The 17085-nt window shown below is 36.7% G+C and overlaps 1 protein-coding gene across 1 annotated transcript in view; it reads left to right on the top strand.

Annotated features, from left to right (window-relative positions):
* Nucleotides 1–16405, top strand: part of SLC36A4 (solute carrier family 36 member 4) — a 90278-nt gene extending 73873 nt beyond the window's left edge. Inside the window, 1 exon segment of the mRNA XM_077781327.1 lies at nucleotides 13435–16405. Within this exon segment, the coding sequence (XP_077637453.1) occupies nucleotides 13435–13742 (308 nt within the window). The 3' untranslated portion in view covers nucleotides 13743–16405.
* Nucleotides 16406–17085: the final 680 nt, after the last annotated feature.

Below are 17085 nucleotides of genomic sequence, written 5' to 3'. Positions count from 1 at the left end.
GAGAAAACTGATCATACCCCTCTGCGTTTCTAGGTTAGCATGAGAGGGCATTTAAAATTTGAATAGCTAAATACCATATTTAATGTACATTGAGTGAAAAAAAAAAAAGAATTGATTGTAAGTCTCTTAAAATGAGGTCTGGCAGAACACTGCTGCAAAGTTGTTTTGCAGCTTATTTTCAAAATACTTTCCTAATTTATTGATGAGGAAATAAATTTTCCCTCAAGCATAGCTACATTGCTGTGCAGAGAGCCAAATATACAGAGATCTTTCAAGATACCACAAATGATAAGCAGGTTGCAAGTAAGCATTTTGGAAATTGCAAAGTAGCAAAAGTATTCCTTGAAAATGTTTGAGAGGTTTTCACTCTATATTGAAAACAGAAATAAATCAAATAGGGCCATCAAAGTATAACTTTTGTACTGCTTTGTGTACCTGCATTCTAGTGCCTCTTTTTCTTTTCAATAAGGATGAAATGTAGCTTTGCTTTCAATTGTCTCTTAAAAAATAACTTCATAGCTGGAATTAGTCACTCCAGGCATTTTCTTTGCTAGTGCTTCAAATGAGCATAAAAGCTAGAATATTAATGATGCCTGAGTGTTACTCATGATTTGTGGCTTGATAAGCTGATCCTCACAAAGACTTTCAAATTTCTGCCTTGTTTTTGAAGGATTAGAGAGAGATTTCTGTGTGGTAGCAGCTTGTTGTGCATTCTGAACTGCATTCCATCAAAATTAGCAATTTTTTAATCTTTGATTTGTTTCATCCACCCTTACCACATGTAATAAGCACCAAACTCTGAGTCTTGAGAAACCGATGGAACTGTATGAGAATTAAGTCCTCTGTGGATTGATTATAATGACTGCACCAGACTGCAGAGCTAGGACTTCAAAGATTGCTTGTCATAATAAAGGCAGCTTTAAAGTGTTAGAGCAAAAATAAGGAAAAATTTATAGCATATTTAAATTAATTAAATCCTTGTGGTGCTTCTGTTTTGACATTATTGCTTTATTTTGGTTTTTTATGTGTTTTTCCTTCCCCTGGCTTGCTGAAATACTGCAACTCACTTCAAACAGGAGGACGTGCTTGTATGGATATACTTGTAAACTCATGCCATGAGAGGGAGGGATGGATAAAACCTTGTCATTTTCTCTTTCTCCTCATTGAAGGACTTCCTTTTTTACACTGTAATTATTGAGTGATTTGTGTCATCCAAAAAGAATCCCTTTTCTTGACAGTGTATGAAATACCTTGTGATAACAAAAGGGAGGGATAAAATCAGAATGTTCCTTAGCACAAAAGCTGTTCTTTATTTCATTTGTAATAGATCCTTCAAGGTCTTTGGGAAAGGATCTCACAGAGCTCTTCCTAATCTGTCAACATTTGGTGCTATTAAATACAGAATTTCTTCCTATACCTTTTGGTTTTTTATAGAGTATCTGAAGTATTATTTTTGTAATGAAGTGTAAGTAATATTATATAATGCATGCAAAGTACATAACTACATTTTATAAAATTAAACCATTAAAAATTATTTTGCTAATTAAGCATTATTACTTGGTAAAGATAATGAGTATTTCCATCTGTGGGGTAAAACACTAAACTTGCATTAAAACAAATATAGAACATTACCACCAAGGTATGGATATCTGTTCATGACACTGAGAGCAAAATGTTGACATGTTGCATTGTCTGACCATGTTAACAGCTCTCCAAATTCTCCATGGTGTTCAGCTGTGCCTAACCTATAAAATAGAGTTTCTTTCTGTGACTTGATGTTTACATTTGAGATGATCCAACCATCAATTTTTGTTTATGCCCAGAAACCACCAGTCAATACTGATCTACCTTATCATAAGCCCCCTTTTACTTAAATCCAAATCTACTATAATTTTTTGTCCTTTTATTAATGTTGGCAATCCTCCTAGTCCATTCTGATACCATTTGATGATACTGGTCTCCTGTGAGTATTTTCATTGTTCCCTTTTCTTGTTTCTTTCATGACTTTTTTCCCAGAAGGAAACTAATTAAATTCTTGCTCATCTGATTTATAAACAGCAGCATTATCTCTTCTAATTGAAAAAAAAACTTGTGGCAATTTTGTTTCACTTGTTTTCTAAATTGATTCTTACACTGACAATGGGTAGGTCAATATTCTAACTCCATGGTTATAATCACACCCCTTAAATCAATATTTACAAAGCTCTTGGCAAGCAATAAAGTGGTTTAGGTTTAGGTTTAGGTCTGTTTAGGTTGAGAGTAAAATATTAGTCCAACATTCCGATCAGTGTTTTGGGAACACCAAACTAATATAAGATCTTTCCTTTACTTACCTCTCATGGTGACTTGTGTTTTACAAAATTACTCTAGATTTGAATATTACATCATAAATAAGTGTGATCCAGAGCTAACAATGAAATCATTACAGGATTTTTTTGGACAGTAAAAAGGTAGGGGTTGGATGAATTTCAGACATACTGAAATTTACCTTTTTTCTTTGCTAGTTTACAAGTAATATTTTTTTAGCTTGTTTTTTGAAAATCATTTTTTAGTAATACGAGGCCTACAGACAGCAAATATACATAATAATTTCCACAAGAATGTTCCAATAAATTTTAATTAGGGTGAGTATTTGTATCAAAGTATGAAGGTAGTATTAGATACTGTGAAGATTTTTTTTTTTGTTGGCTTTATTTGTTAATATGGTAGATGTAATGTCTGCTAGTTAAAAAATGGCATTATAATGAAGTAATTTTATGCTTGTTATTTAGTATTGCCTTTTATTCTGCAGGAATTCATACTGCTTTATAAAGTATAATTTACATATAATCATTTCACTGTCCATGTAAAAGCATTACCAAAGATAGAGTTGGTATGGGGAAAAAAACACCCCTAAAACAGAATGCAAAGCATTTGAGGATAGCCAGAAGAAACACAACACAAACCCAGTTCCTTATTTAGAAAAAAAAAAAAATTGCAAAGTAATTTTGTAGGTGAAAACGTCAGTATTTGGGACTTAAACCTCAGTCCTTCAAGGAGGATTTCCAACCTGAGTTCCTCTATTCCTGTGTAACTGCAGTAAGTACTAGGTCATTATCTCTTGTCTTCCATCAAGGTGAAAAGATGATGGTGAGCTCTTTGAAAATTACAGATAAAGGATAATATGTGTTGGTACAGGCTTCTGATGTGCAATCATGTAATTTTGTTGAGTATTGATTTACTTGAGTCACAAAAAACTAAGAAAGAATGCTTAGGAGGGTGCCCCTTCCCGTTGGGATGCTCGGAGAGGACAGGAGCTGTGCCTGAATTTCCCTGTGCTGAGCTGGAGGTGAGTTCACCCATGTGACGAAGCAAGCTGCTCTCTTTGAACTTCATTTTGTGAGGTGAAATACCAACAAATTAAGGCTAAAAACATCTGCAGATGACTGCATTTTTTGATGGATTTGGACTGCAGACCATAATTCAATACTGTCAGCACAGGGAGCTGAACCTCAACCAGCTACTGCACGTGATCCTCCCCAGGAAGCCAAGGCTCTTGGCAGCTTCTTGTTTCTGTATCATCAATCACCACAGCAGGCTTTTACTAGTCCGTGCCTGTGACACCAGCTGTTGCAAAGCATTGTTTTAGAAATGCATTGGTCATCCCACTGCAGTATGGTTGTTAGTGATGGTTATCTTTTTAAGGGCATTATTTTTTAATTTACTTTTGAGACGTTGCAGCAAACTCGCAAGTTATTTATTACTATGTCAGTAATAATAGAGTACATGCCATATGCTATAGCTGCTAATCATACCCAAAACCTCTGCTTTTCACAGCCCAAAATAAGTAGGCCAAATCAGATCCTTAAAAACAACATGACAATCCATTTATTTGCTTTTTGTGAAAAACTTTTAACATTGTGTAAAATCAGTGTGGCTTCCATTTGAAAATGGGTAAAATTTCTCTGTACTATAAAGCATTTTGTCTTGTAAAATACTGCTGTTATTTAAATACTATGATGTGTAATCTGAAGTTATCAATAAGCAGGAATTAATATATTTTAAGCCATTTTCCTAAAAACACTGTGAAATATCACTGTTAAAATATAAAATTTAATCCAGTTTTTAATCAGGATTAAAAATTAATGATGTAAATTAATATTTATGTAAATGTGACATCAGCTCCCTTTCAACAGTGGTACTTTGTGATACAGGGACATATTTCAATATTAGTGTTGTGGGGAGCGCATTATCATTCTCTAAGTTTAAAGAACACAATTCATGTCATCTTCAGTGATCATTTCGTGTTTTTATCAGTTACAGGAAGCTATTACTTTCCCTACTAGATGTAGGATTTTTAGCAGCCTCCAGGTAGAGCACAACCCATTAACAATTATTATTTGGTCCATTGAGGTTCTTTACTTCTCTGTTTTCCCCCCATTCAGACACAAGAATATTGTGGCAGACAGTGTCAATGACCTTCTTAAAATTGAGGTAAATGGCATCTACTGCTCTCTTCTCATCCATAAATCCAGATATTTTATCAAAGAAGGCTATCAGGATAGTAAGGCATGATTTCTCCTACATAAATCCATTAATTTTCTGTTCCCAGATACCCTTTTCTCCTTCATGTGCCCTGATATATGCTCCAAGATGACTTGCTCCATGATTTTTTCCAAGAACCAAAGTTAATATGACTTGAGTGTATTTCCCTGTATTATTCTTTTGGCCTTTCTTGACAACATTTAATTTCCCTTGTCACCAGGGATTTCCCCCAAATTCAATTACTTGTAAAAAACAATACAGAGTGGTGTTAGAAGGACATTGGCCAGTTCTCATAAACACTCTTGAATACAACCTTTCATGTTCTGTATATCTTTATGGTTTGAGTGGTCCCAAATAATCCCTGATTCAATCTTCATATCCTAAAAGGAAATTCTTCTTATTCAGGTCTTTTCACTGACACCGGGGACTGGGAGGCTGACTAAGGCAGAACTGGATACCTCAGCATTTGCTGGGTGTGCTGTCACTAAATCCCACACTCCATCCAGGATCAAGCTCCTTTTCTTCCTTCCAGCCTTTTGTTATTGATGTGGTTGTAAAGGCTTTTCTTATTGCCTGTAGCATCCCTTAAATGTGTCTGTTTAATAGAATTTCCTGAGCATCCACACTTCTCCATGTGATGTTTCTAAATTTCTCTTTTATAGTATGTCCTCGCTTAAGTGTCTTCTTTGTGGTTTTTCTTAGTGTAGAGCTCTGTCATGAATTCTCTGATTAAACAAACTGGTCTAGTACACTTCCTTGTTTGGAAATTCTGCAAATTAATGTGTTCCTGCTGGTGGAAGCAAGGAACCCCGTTCCCCAAATACATGGGTTAGAGACTCAGGAGTTTCTTAAAGGCTATTTAGGGCATAATCTCCTTGTTATGTTGTTTTTTTAATACTTGGTGAGAGGAGGCAGGGCTAGCTTAACTCTATTACTTAATATATTGTTTAGTCCTTAGATGGTGATTAGAGAAGATAATTTACCTGGCATGACTGTTACAATTTATGGCACCCTGATGGATTCTATTACTACAAAAGGATTCCAAAATAACAGATGCTTCTTGTCATCCTAATCATCTGTTTCTTCAATTATCTTTATTAAAGTAATGTAAAATTTTATTATGAAACAGGAAAAGAAGCCTGAAGGATAAAGATAAGTAATTTTTACTATTCCTAAAGGTGTCTTTGGCGATGTTTCTCCTTCATATTTATGTATTTATGGAGCAAAGTATATTAGCTTGAGATTAAAGCTAAGTATGTTCAATTTAATCTTCACCACATTATTTCTTGCTTTATGTGGTAATCAAAAGGTATATAATGAAAATTTTATTTTCAAGGGTAATGACAAGACAAACTTTTTAATATAAAAATTTTAATACAAAATTATTTGAATTTATTATTGCTTTTGTTATGAAACAACAAAGTAGCAGCCATGTATCCCTGCTGACTTTCCTGTGGGATAGCTTGATATACATAGTGCATCTAAGAGAAAGATTGGGGAATATGGAATGGTGATGGTGAATATTGGAAAATATAACTCTTTAGCATCACGGGAAGCAGCATGGCTGGTTCTTCAAGGCTTAACTACTCCTCTTGACTCTTCAATTCTGCTCTCTGTAGCAAAAACAGTCTTGTCCTTGGGCAAGCAAACATTAATTTTTGCTTGCACAGTTCCGTTTCAGCTGTCTCAGTGCCGCGGCAGGGTTTGATAGTAGAGTGCTGTGACAATCTCTGAAGAAGCTGTCCTGAAAAGGACTGCCCAGGAGCCCAGGCACGTCTCCCAGCCCGGCTGCTGATTTCGGCTCTTTGTGGGGCGCCGCGGAGCAAGAGACCGGAGCGCTGTGCGGCGCTGAGCAGAGAAAGCCTGTACTGAGCGCAGGGGCACCTCCGCGAAGGAGGCCAGGGACAGCCGGCTCCCCGAGCACAGGGAGAATGGGGTGTTTATAGGGAAGGGCAGGGGTGGGGAAAACACAGTGTCAAATCAGGAGCAACTGAGGAGGCGGTGTGAGGGAAGCTGAGCCAATGAGTAACACTGTATTACCATGTGAGGCGTAAAGCACTTTGCGTGTGAGCGCTTCTCACCATGACTGGAAGTCAGCGCATTAAGGATTGGCTCTCCAAGGGAGGGCTGCAGCGCTTCCACCTGTGGGCCTTTTAGCCCCAACATCTCAGAGCTACAGATTATTTTGAGAACATGAGACAAAGAGGACAAAAGTACAATTGTGGACTCATTTCTGGTGAGCCTGTAGAATCAGGAGACTGCCAGTGGGAAATGTCAGTACTCTTATGGTCTAGGATCATCCATTTGGAGCTCAGTATTACTGAGTTTTGCTGTATGCTTTGCATTCATTCCTTGAACCCAGAAATGCATGTTAACAGCTGGCTGCATTATTTCACTGGAGAATGTCTAAAAAGATTTTTTATGATAAAGTATCAGCAGAAAAGCTAGAATAAATTTACTGCAGAGACAAATTAATAAATAAAATGCTTCAGATCTGACAGCCTAAAAGAGGGGCCATTTCTGGCTATATGATTTGTAGTTAACTAAATGGTCAAATACATTTACACCTAATCTGGTGTGTGCTGTGCCAAGCACATTTGCATCCTGGTTTTATGAAGATCATTGGGTACTGCAGCTCTGGACAAACTGCAGTGAGGACATTCCTCAGGTGCAGTGAGGACATTCCTTGGCCTCTCACAGTCTGGGTTTCTTGTTGGGTCACTACCCTAGGGGGGTGCTTAGTAAAAATACATTAATTCTGAAGGTCTGATGGGGCAGGCAGAACAAGGTGCGGAGGCCATTGACTACCACTTGGACATTTGGTTCAGAGAGAGTTTGGGTGTCCCAGAGTCAGTCTGGGTGGTCCCGAGGAGGAGAGTAGGGGGAAGAATTGTTCCATAGCTGTGTTACTGCTGCTTCATCCCTGTCCCTGTATAGCCACACCTTCTCACACAGCCTCCTTCTGCACTGGATTGTTGTGTCACTGGATTTTGCTAAAATGGGTGCAGTTTGTGGAATCAGAAATGTGAACTAACTGCACTGCCTGAATTTTGGGGTTATATAGAACACAGACAGCTTGAGGGGAGTGGTTTTATTAGTGGAGAAAGGGAGGAATGCTGCCTTGAAACAGGTGTCTCATACCAGAGGTACGTGCCAGTCCTTTGCCCTGGCTGTAGGTATTTTAAGTAGACTGGTAAGAAGACTGAACTCAGTGCTGCTGTTAAATTTCTCTTTGGTCTGGTGTCATTCTTCATGTGTCTTTCTGCTTAAGGAATAAAAATAATAAAACCACTTCTGATAACAGTTTTGAAATCTTGGATGCAAAGTGGTGTAAAAGTGGAATTTATTTACATGTTTAAGACAAGTGGAGGGCTCTAGGGAAGGGATGGATCTACCCATTCCTTGAACAGGGCCCTCCTGTGTGTCAGGGCAGTGTCCTCTGTCATCTCTCCTTGTGAAGGATGAGGATATTGAAATAATCTTCTCTTGTGTGAGTCTGGTCTTTTCTACTAACACAGGACAAAGCAATCAAAAATGTGGTGGTGTAGTGTGAGGGCAAGTGATGTGAAGTACTTTATGTTTCTGTCTCTCATACAGTGTGTTGCAGGAAGATAATGATGAAGTTTTTCATTCCAAAGGGAACAAAGCCAAACTAGATGATGTGTGTGGTTGTCCTGTGTGCAAGCTGTCCCTCATTTTCTCTCCAATGTGCAAGTAGGATTTGTCAGCTCATAGTATAACTGCAACATGTCTTCTGCTTTGTTCTTTTTCCCATTTAGTTTTGGTTTTGAGATTGAGCAAATTTAAAAGTATGCTTTTTAGAAAATTGGATTAAGAAAATAGCTTTTTGTGAAGACAATCTAAATAGATTTAAAAAAAATATTTTCTACATGTATCTTATAGTCTTAATGTCTCAACAGCTGAGACAAATGCCACCTAGAACCCCATGTTAATTATCATTTTTATTAAAAAAAAGAGTAAAATTCTAATTTGCAATTATATAATACCAGGATCTTTAACTAAAATCCTTTTTTAAAACTGCATGTATCAACATTTAAATTATTCACAAATGTTCTTAAAATATTATTCACGTTGGTTTATCTGCATATAGGTAACAGTTTCTACTTGGTCTCATATTCCTTTGTACATATGTATCTAAACAGTTTGGTGTCCACTATAGAAGGCATTCTTTTTTATTAATTTACATGAGCAACTTCTCATGGAAAGATCAGATTTTGTTAGACTTTGACATTCATTTTTAAAAAGTGAATAATTTTAATTGTGACTTGAGATGATGACGTTATCTTGACCTGCCAGTTGTCCAGCCTGCACATGTAAACTCCTTGCAGCCAAACTGGTTGAGCCTTGTGGGGCAGTCCATAGCAGAGAAATGTTTTTCCATTCTCACAGGAGATAAAGGGAAAAAAAACCTTGGGCAATGTGAAGGGAAGTGTTGCAGAAAAGGAGGAGGGAGTTGGAAGAAAATATGAAGGTGCTGCATTAAGGAAGGGGATCCAGGAAACACTGCAGTAGGGAGAAGGGAAGAAAAGGATGCCAGATTGAGTGGCTGAGCACTGCTGCAGTAAAGAAAGATGGACAGAGAGGGGCAGCTTGGGATATTAGATTAGGAAAGAGGATTCGGGCTGATATTTTGAATTGCTATTTTACCTACAGGCAGAATTATTGCATTTTTAACTCCCGGAAGGGACCCTTTCCTTGCCATATAGACATCTATGTGCTAAGAATAGAATTTTATTTTGTGCTTTTGGAAGGTCATAGGGATGTCAGACACCCATCTTTAATACATCAACGTTGTAGTCTGCTATCTGGTCCTGGAAAAGTGGTACAAATAGAAAGTTTGGGGTGTGCTGGCTTCCTGCAGGACGGGGGCCTCCTCAGCATTGTCACTGCCTTTGAAGAGAACTGGGTGTATGTCACTTGAGACAATTTGCTTTTCAACTGTGTGAAGTTACCACTCCCTAGTAAAATCCAACATTTTTTGTACTTAAGAATCCCCCAGTCTTTTTGACTATGCCTATTTACAAAACCTGCTGTTAGGACAATTTGCTTGGGCCATACTACCAAACTGGTAGTGCATGTACTACTTGTTTTTTTCAGATGCAACGTTTGAATACTACTGATCTGGTATTTTTGTCAGAATTATGTTTGGATACCTAGATAAAACCTAAAATCTGGTATTATCAGAAAAATAATTTATTTTATTGAAGAAATATTAAACAGCTTTATTATTGAACAAAAGAAAAATACAGCAGAAATTATTATTAGCATTTTAAATATCAAAATTGGTTTCTGGCTTCCTAAATATGATTATAAATATATTAATTCCTGCTACAAATATGGAAATAAAGGCTTTTAAAGTAAGCTCTATGATTAAAGTGTCCTGATGAAGTCATAATATGCTTTGCTTTTGAACTATCTATGGGTAGGACCAAAGTTATATTCAATCTTCACTTAGATCCATAGATCCTAATTACAGCTGTGCCCATCCTGCTCAACAATTTAATATGGCATATGCATTACTTTCTGATAGAAATAAAGCAGTTCAATATTTGATTACTGGAGGAAGTATTGGAATATGGCACCTATTTGACTTCATCAGCAGGTATAATGCATTTAGGTTGGGAGTAAATGGCAAAACTTAGTTTTTCCCCAGCAATCTCACTGGAATTACCTCCCAACAAGCAAGTCTGGCAGCTAATACGTTGATTCTGTAACAAATAGTTGTAAAAGAAGCAGCACTACAAAATAAAGAGAATAAGAGTATCTTCCAAGGGTGTTACATCCCTTAAGAAAATCTAAACATTGTACTATAGCATTCCTCCCCTCAAAAAGTCTCAGCTGACCCCAGTGTGGAACTACACAGCTGAGAGGGGCTGGAGAAACCATGAGTTGTGGTTTTTGAGATTAGACTGCAGAGTTTAAGGTAAAAGCAATATGATGCTACCTCTTGTTATCTCTCTAGAATGCTTTGTTCGTATGGCCCCCACTCTTTTATGCAAGCCTGAAGACAATTTAACCGCCAAAAAAAAGTGTCTTATTTATAATACAGAACTTACTTCTTCAGCTGGGTTTCCAAACCAGAAGGTTTCATAACTGCTGATAAGGATTCTGAATTTCTTCTTTACATTGTATTTACATTTCTTCTTTATATTTATATTTCTTCTTTACATTTTATGTACAAATGTATTCCATTTATTCCATTTGTATGGAAAGCTACAAATGGCTGGGAAAATCAGGCTCCCTACCTGTAGGAATGCCCCTTGTTTGCTTCTGGAAAAAGGAGCCCTTTCTTAACTCTTGAATACACTCTTTGGTAGGTAATAAACTTGAATTGTGTTTCTCTTGGCTTGTTAGGGAATAAATAAGACACTAATTAAAACCTTGAAATACTTTTCCAAACCTCCTCCCACAGCAATATCCAGATTCATACAAATTTGTATGAGTCAGACAAATGTTTGATGAGATTCAAGTCAACACACTGCATTTTGTTTTTCTGTAACTTGTAGCAATTACAAACTAGAGTTGGATTTTTTTCCAATTAAAAAATATGAAGCATAGTCTCATTATTTTAATAAAGCTGAGTGTTTGAATCAAAACTATGAACTATAAATTAATGAGTGCCTTCTAAACTCTGGACACATGTGGAACTGAAAGAGGTCTATTACAGAAGTTGAAAATCTATATTTAATGAATACACCCACAACATCTATTGAATTGGCAAGATAATAAGTGTGCAGCCCTCTCTTTTACTTTAGAACAACACATTCAACATAGTCATTAGCTGAGAGTTTTACCAGACACTGCAGTACACTTTAGCTGCACTTTTCAATTACTTTTGGACTCTGTGTGGCTGTGTAAGTATCACACTTACCAATCTGGTCTGAGTGCTCATTTGTATTGTTTGTATATTTATTGTGCCTACTCTTGTGACTTGAACAGTTATGGCTGCAAAAGTTACAGTGGTGGGTATTTGGTGACTTTTATTAACTTTGGCATAATTCCTTTCTCATTTCATTCAGCTTTGTCCTGAATAATGCATAAACATGTGACATTTCCATTCTTCAAATGTCACATCATGTTAAGAAGAGACTGTTTGCATTGAGTAGGTCCATCCTAACAGTGGGATAAAAAAACTGTCACACCTATTTTGGAGTGCCAACATATTTCTAAGGTTTCCACTTCTGTCTCTGCCTAATCTTTCTCTGTCCAAACAGTGCCTCTCATATCTCTGTTAGGATCCCAAAGTGTTAATTAACTATAGTCATCTCAAGCAGGAGCAAGTTAATGGATTTTTTTTTTTTTCTGGCAGATCTATGCATAATATGTTCATTTCAAATAGGATGGGCTAGTGAATCCACTCTCCCTCTGCAGGTTTATACCTTTTAGTCTTAGCTTCTTTTTATGTGAGAATTCTATAGTTACAAGTTTCATTAAGATGTGTAGCAAACAGTTGCCAGGTAGCAGTGGACAACTGTTGTGTTCCGTAAGTGAATTTTGAATGTATTTTCCAGTGCAGTTTTCCCAAAGTTATTCTCAATTCTCTCCATTCTCAATGGAGAACATCAACAGGAACATCATTTGAGTATGCTGCCTTTTATAATCACAGTGTGTCAGAATTTGATGCAGCTGGTGCCACTCAGACCACAGCAAAGACACTCTGCAAATAGAAAGCAATAACTTCATCGTTATACATTATAAAGCTAATACACACTTTTTGGTTTTCATCCTCATGTATTTTATGGAGATCTCCTTCCTGCTTGTTCCATTGCTATAAACATTGAATAAATGTCTCTAAAATCAAACATGCTTTTATTTTTGCTTCAGAGTGAAGAAGGGAGTTATAGAAGAACCGAAACATATGACCTGGTATTTTTTTTGTGTGCTGGTGGCATTTAAACCTCTTTTCCCCTTTCCCTTTCTTTATGATTGTTTCTTTTTCTTGATGAGATGTGGTGGAAGGGTGCAAACAGGCTGATGCTGTGGATGTTTACACTAATGTGTGATAGTTAAAAGGCAGCATATTCATGGAAGAGAAAAAAGACATTTCCACTACGTACAAGGGTCACATAGAGGCTTTTGAAAGCTGTTTTCTAATCCAGGACTGAAAACATGATACAACAACTGGTTGTTGCATCTAGGGAACCTTGCCAGCCAAAGTGGTTAAATCCAGAAGTGTTTCTTCTGTTTCTGTAGCTGTTTTAGTTTCAGGAGGTGACACTGGTCAAGCTTAAAAGTATTAGTGGGCCTTATGTTCTCATTTGGTTAACTAGGCAACTATTACAGTGATATTTTACAGACTGAATGCAGTTGTACAAACCAAGATTTTTCAAGTTTGTAGGTAAAAGTCACTTAAATGACTTTGTGACTGCCAAGCCATCAATAGGCTTTGTTAATTTGAATCATTTTATGTGATTTTTAGATTATTAGATTATACAAATTAATATACTGTAGTATATTTCTGCACACTGTCTCCTGGACAGCATGCAACAGCCCCTTCTATTCTTCCTGAGCTTTTATTCTTTCATCCTAAAAATCTACCGACAACCAAAAAACTAAAACATTCCTTTTGCAATTTCGTATCATTCATTTCTCTATGATTTGCAGGCCAAATCTCTTTACCCTGTAAGTACAAGAGCACTTTAACTTGATGCTCTGCCAGCTCATGCTGAAATTCAGAATTGAAACTGGGTCTCTTAGATGAGCGCGAAGATGTGGGTTACTGACGAATATATGCATTCGTCTGTATAGTGCACACCACATGGAGCTGGAAAAAGGCTGAATGTTGGAGCTTTGTAAAAAGCCTGAACCACTTGATTATGTGTTTGTTGTGGTTTTGTTTCTCATGAGGACATTGAATCTGAAGCCACCGTTTCTCCTGTTGTGCTTTAGGTGCTGTGGCAGTTCTGATCCCTCGCCTAGACCTGGTGATTTCTTTCGTCGGAGCCGTCAGCAGCAGCACCCTGGGACTGATTCTGCCGCCTCTGGTTGAAATCCTCACTTTCTACAAGGAAAACCTAAGTTTATGGACAATATTTAAAGATGTTTTTATAGCTGTTGTTGGATTTGTTGGATTTTTAACAGGAACATATGTGACAGTTGAAGAAATAATTTATCCTGCATCCACAGTTCTTGCAAATGCAACAGGGAGCTTTCCTGCAGATGTAAATGCTACAGACTTGGTGGTTGGGTTAAAGTGACTAACCAGGCACTGTGAAATATTTTGTTCATTAACAAGAAATTCTTGACTCAGGACCTGCTTTCAACTACTGGTACTGTGTAAAGAGGTACAGTTTGTAAGCTGTAGGATATACATGTGAAAATACATTATTTTTTTAGAAAGTAATTATATATCTCTTCTGGACTTTGAATGAAAAGTTAAAAGATTTTGTTTTGTTTATTAAAGCAATATTACTTTCATGGAAAAACATTCAACATCACACACGATAAGCAGTTTATTTTTGTACATTTTGGTAACTGTTACCCTGACCCATTTTTTACACAACTTCTTTATCCTTGATTTCAACTATACAATAGTATGAAATACTGTATTTTTTATTACCTGTGGCTTGAAGTCTGTAGACTACATATCTATATTTCTATGGGAACATATAATAATTATTTTTGCATTCTTATGTTCTGCCTTAAATGGTACCTAACATGCTCCTTATGTATTTTTGCTTCTTTTGTCTGTTTTGGAAGGAAAAAATAGTAAGTTCATAAGTTGATACCCAGGTAGAAATCAATTTTGTTTAGCAAGCCTGCCCACTGAGTCCCCATGTACAATCCTGATTTTCAGGGTTCATATTTGACTTTCTGTGTCACACTTCACAGATTACTTTCACTCCATATGTTGAAGCACTATTTTTGGTCTTGTTTTCTAAAAACCCTGTAGTTTGTGCAATAACATAACTATTTATCATAGTCATTCCTGTTATGAAGAAACAAATTTTTCCAAGGAATATTTTTAATCATAACATTCCCCCAAGAAATATGTTATGCCAATACCTCTCCACTGTAGTCATACAAATTAAGATAGAAATATATGTAATATTTTGCCTGCCTTCAGTATATTCCTCAGAAATTTACCATTTGGTAATCTACCATTTGGCATTGCAGTGCTAGAGTAATATACTGCTAAATATATCTATATTTATATTTTCTCTTAAGAATATTTTCACTGTCATCTACCATCTGGTGACTGTAATGAGCACTTTTATCTCCATGTGGATGAGGGCATTTCTGATAGGGAATTGTTATAGCATGTGGTTTAAACTGCATGTATATGTTAAAGCAATAGTTCTGAGTAATGCTCTAATTTTGATTTTAGCATGGATAAAGTTAAATGCTTGGCAGGCACTTGGAAGGGATGAGTGTGTGATATCACAGAATCAACCTTTCTTATGGAAGTGCCACAGTGAAACAAACACAGGTAGTAGCAGAGAAGAAAAAGGTAACTTCAGCTTTTCATCTTGAAGGTTTTTTAGTCTTTAAGCTGTTTTAAACGATGTTAAATCTCAGTGTTTCTATCTGTTTCATAATGAATCTGTTATTTACCTAATGCAGACACTACACACTGATACAATATATTTCTGTGCAGCATATTTTACTTGACATGAAATATTTATGCAAGAAACATCTTTAGAAGGCTTGAGAGGATTTAAATGCACGTTACTTTTCCTCTTGGTTTTTCATCTGTCTACTTATGTATTGGGAGCATAAAGGGCTTTGAAGTCCATTCATATATGTTCTGCTTCAGCTGTGTCCTGGTGAGCAGCTCTGAGAAGGTGCTTCTACCAGGGTGCAGAAGGACTGGTCCAGTTCAGAGTTTGGGGGTGGTTTTGTCAGGTGCAAGTGAATACTGCCACGGTTCTATCAATGAATATTTGCTGAGCTGGATAACTACAGCCTACAGAGGTGGTCCTGATACCCAGTGAATGTAACATAACCTTTCAAAAGTCAGATAACTTGTTCAGAAGCTTGATAGGTTTGAGGGTTCTTAGCTTAGCCATTAGACCTTGGAAGGGCTGGCCCGAATACAAAGCCATGCACATCTTCCTGCTCTGCCTGCAAGTGCAACCTGTAAGCACAGGTTTCCAGAGCAGTGAAAGGTCACCGACTGACCAGGAATGAAGTAGTGTTTTTATGCAGTTGGACAGTGTAGCCAAGTCTAAAAATGTTGTATCTTTTCAATCTTTAAAATGTTTATTATTATATTTTGCACAATGTCAATTTTATCCTACAGTGTAGGATTTTTATAATTTTAACAGTCATACAGCACATTTGCATGACCTGCTCTTTCAGACAGAAAAAGTCAGGAATCAGAGTGTCCTTCTTTGGATAAGATTAAAATGTCATGTGGTAAAAAACTAAGTCTGACTAATGAGAGTGTCCTGTGAAGCATTGCCAAAGATGTAAAAGAGAGGAAATTCTGACAGAAACCTCTTCTCAATAAGAGTGTTCATTCAACTTTTAAAGTGCTGTAATATTTGTTGCAAGTTAAGAAGCAGGGAATGAAACAGAGTTTTCATAGGTATGGTTTACATTAAGGTATATATTTAAGATGGAAATGTACTTTAGCACAAGCTAAATTAAACTGCAAGATGTGTGATTAGCTTATGTTCCTGACAAGGAGCAGAAAGCTATTGTATTTATATATTGTACATGAACTTATATTTTACAATATCATATTGTTAACAGTTTTAACGTAATTTAATCATTAGCTGCACTACAGGTAACTGGATAATTTTCTTGTCTGTTACTGTTCATCCTCAAGTATTGGGCAAATAAGAGGATGGGTTTGCCTGATGTTCTGTAAAACTTTAATTTTCTGTATCAATAAAACTACAAATTACCCTGCAAACTCTGTGTTATCCTGCCTGTCTCCACTACTGCATCACTAGAAGAAATAGCTGTCCTAATGCACAATTTACCTTTGAAGTTGTCCAAGGAATGGTGACTGATGTGAGACTCACAGGCAAGCTCTAGAGCTGATTTTTCATTGATAATAAATCTAATTTTAAAGTCATATAAGCACTTCTGAAAAATCCCACCTTCACTACAAGGATTTTCATGAGGGCACAGCTGAAGTTAGGCTTCTGCATCTTTTTAGAGAGCTATAGTAAAGAAATTAATTTATAAATGTAAAAAGAGATATAGGTGTTCCCACTGAAATTCCAGTTCCTATTTAGAAAACAACAAAAAAAATCCAGGCATTTTAAAACTGGACAAGCCTGTACATAGTTGCTGTGGACTTGGCTTTATCTGTAAGGATGGAGTGCTGTCTCAACATGTTGACACAGAAGGGAAGTGTTAACTTGCAAAGCTCTTGACTAGAAGTGAGGAATGAGATCAGTTGATGGACAACCTAAGAGATTCCACTCAGTTCATCTCAGGGAGAGTGAAGAGGGACATAATAGAAAAGTGATTGTTTTATTAATTCTGTATTAAAATGGTTCCAGATAAAGGACTAGAGAAGCTATATACATCACTCACTACCATTCTATAATTGCTGGAATGTATTATGAACCTTGTCAGACCTCC

Source organism: Lonchura striata, chromosome 2, assembly GCF_046129695.1.
Source record: "Lonchura striata isolate bLonStr1 chromosome 2, bLonStr1.mat, whole genome shotgun sequence".
Classification (NCBI taxonomy): Eukaryota; Metazoa; Chordata; class Aves; order Passeriformes; family Estrildidae; genus Lonchura; species Lonchura striata.
The sequence above is the reverse complement of the archived record's forward strand: the minus strand, read 5'-3'. Positions and strand labels throughout refer to the sequence as shown.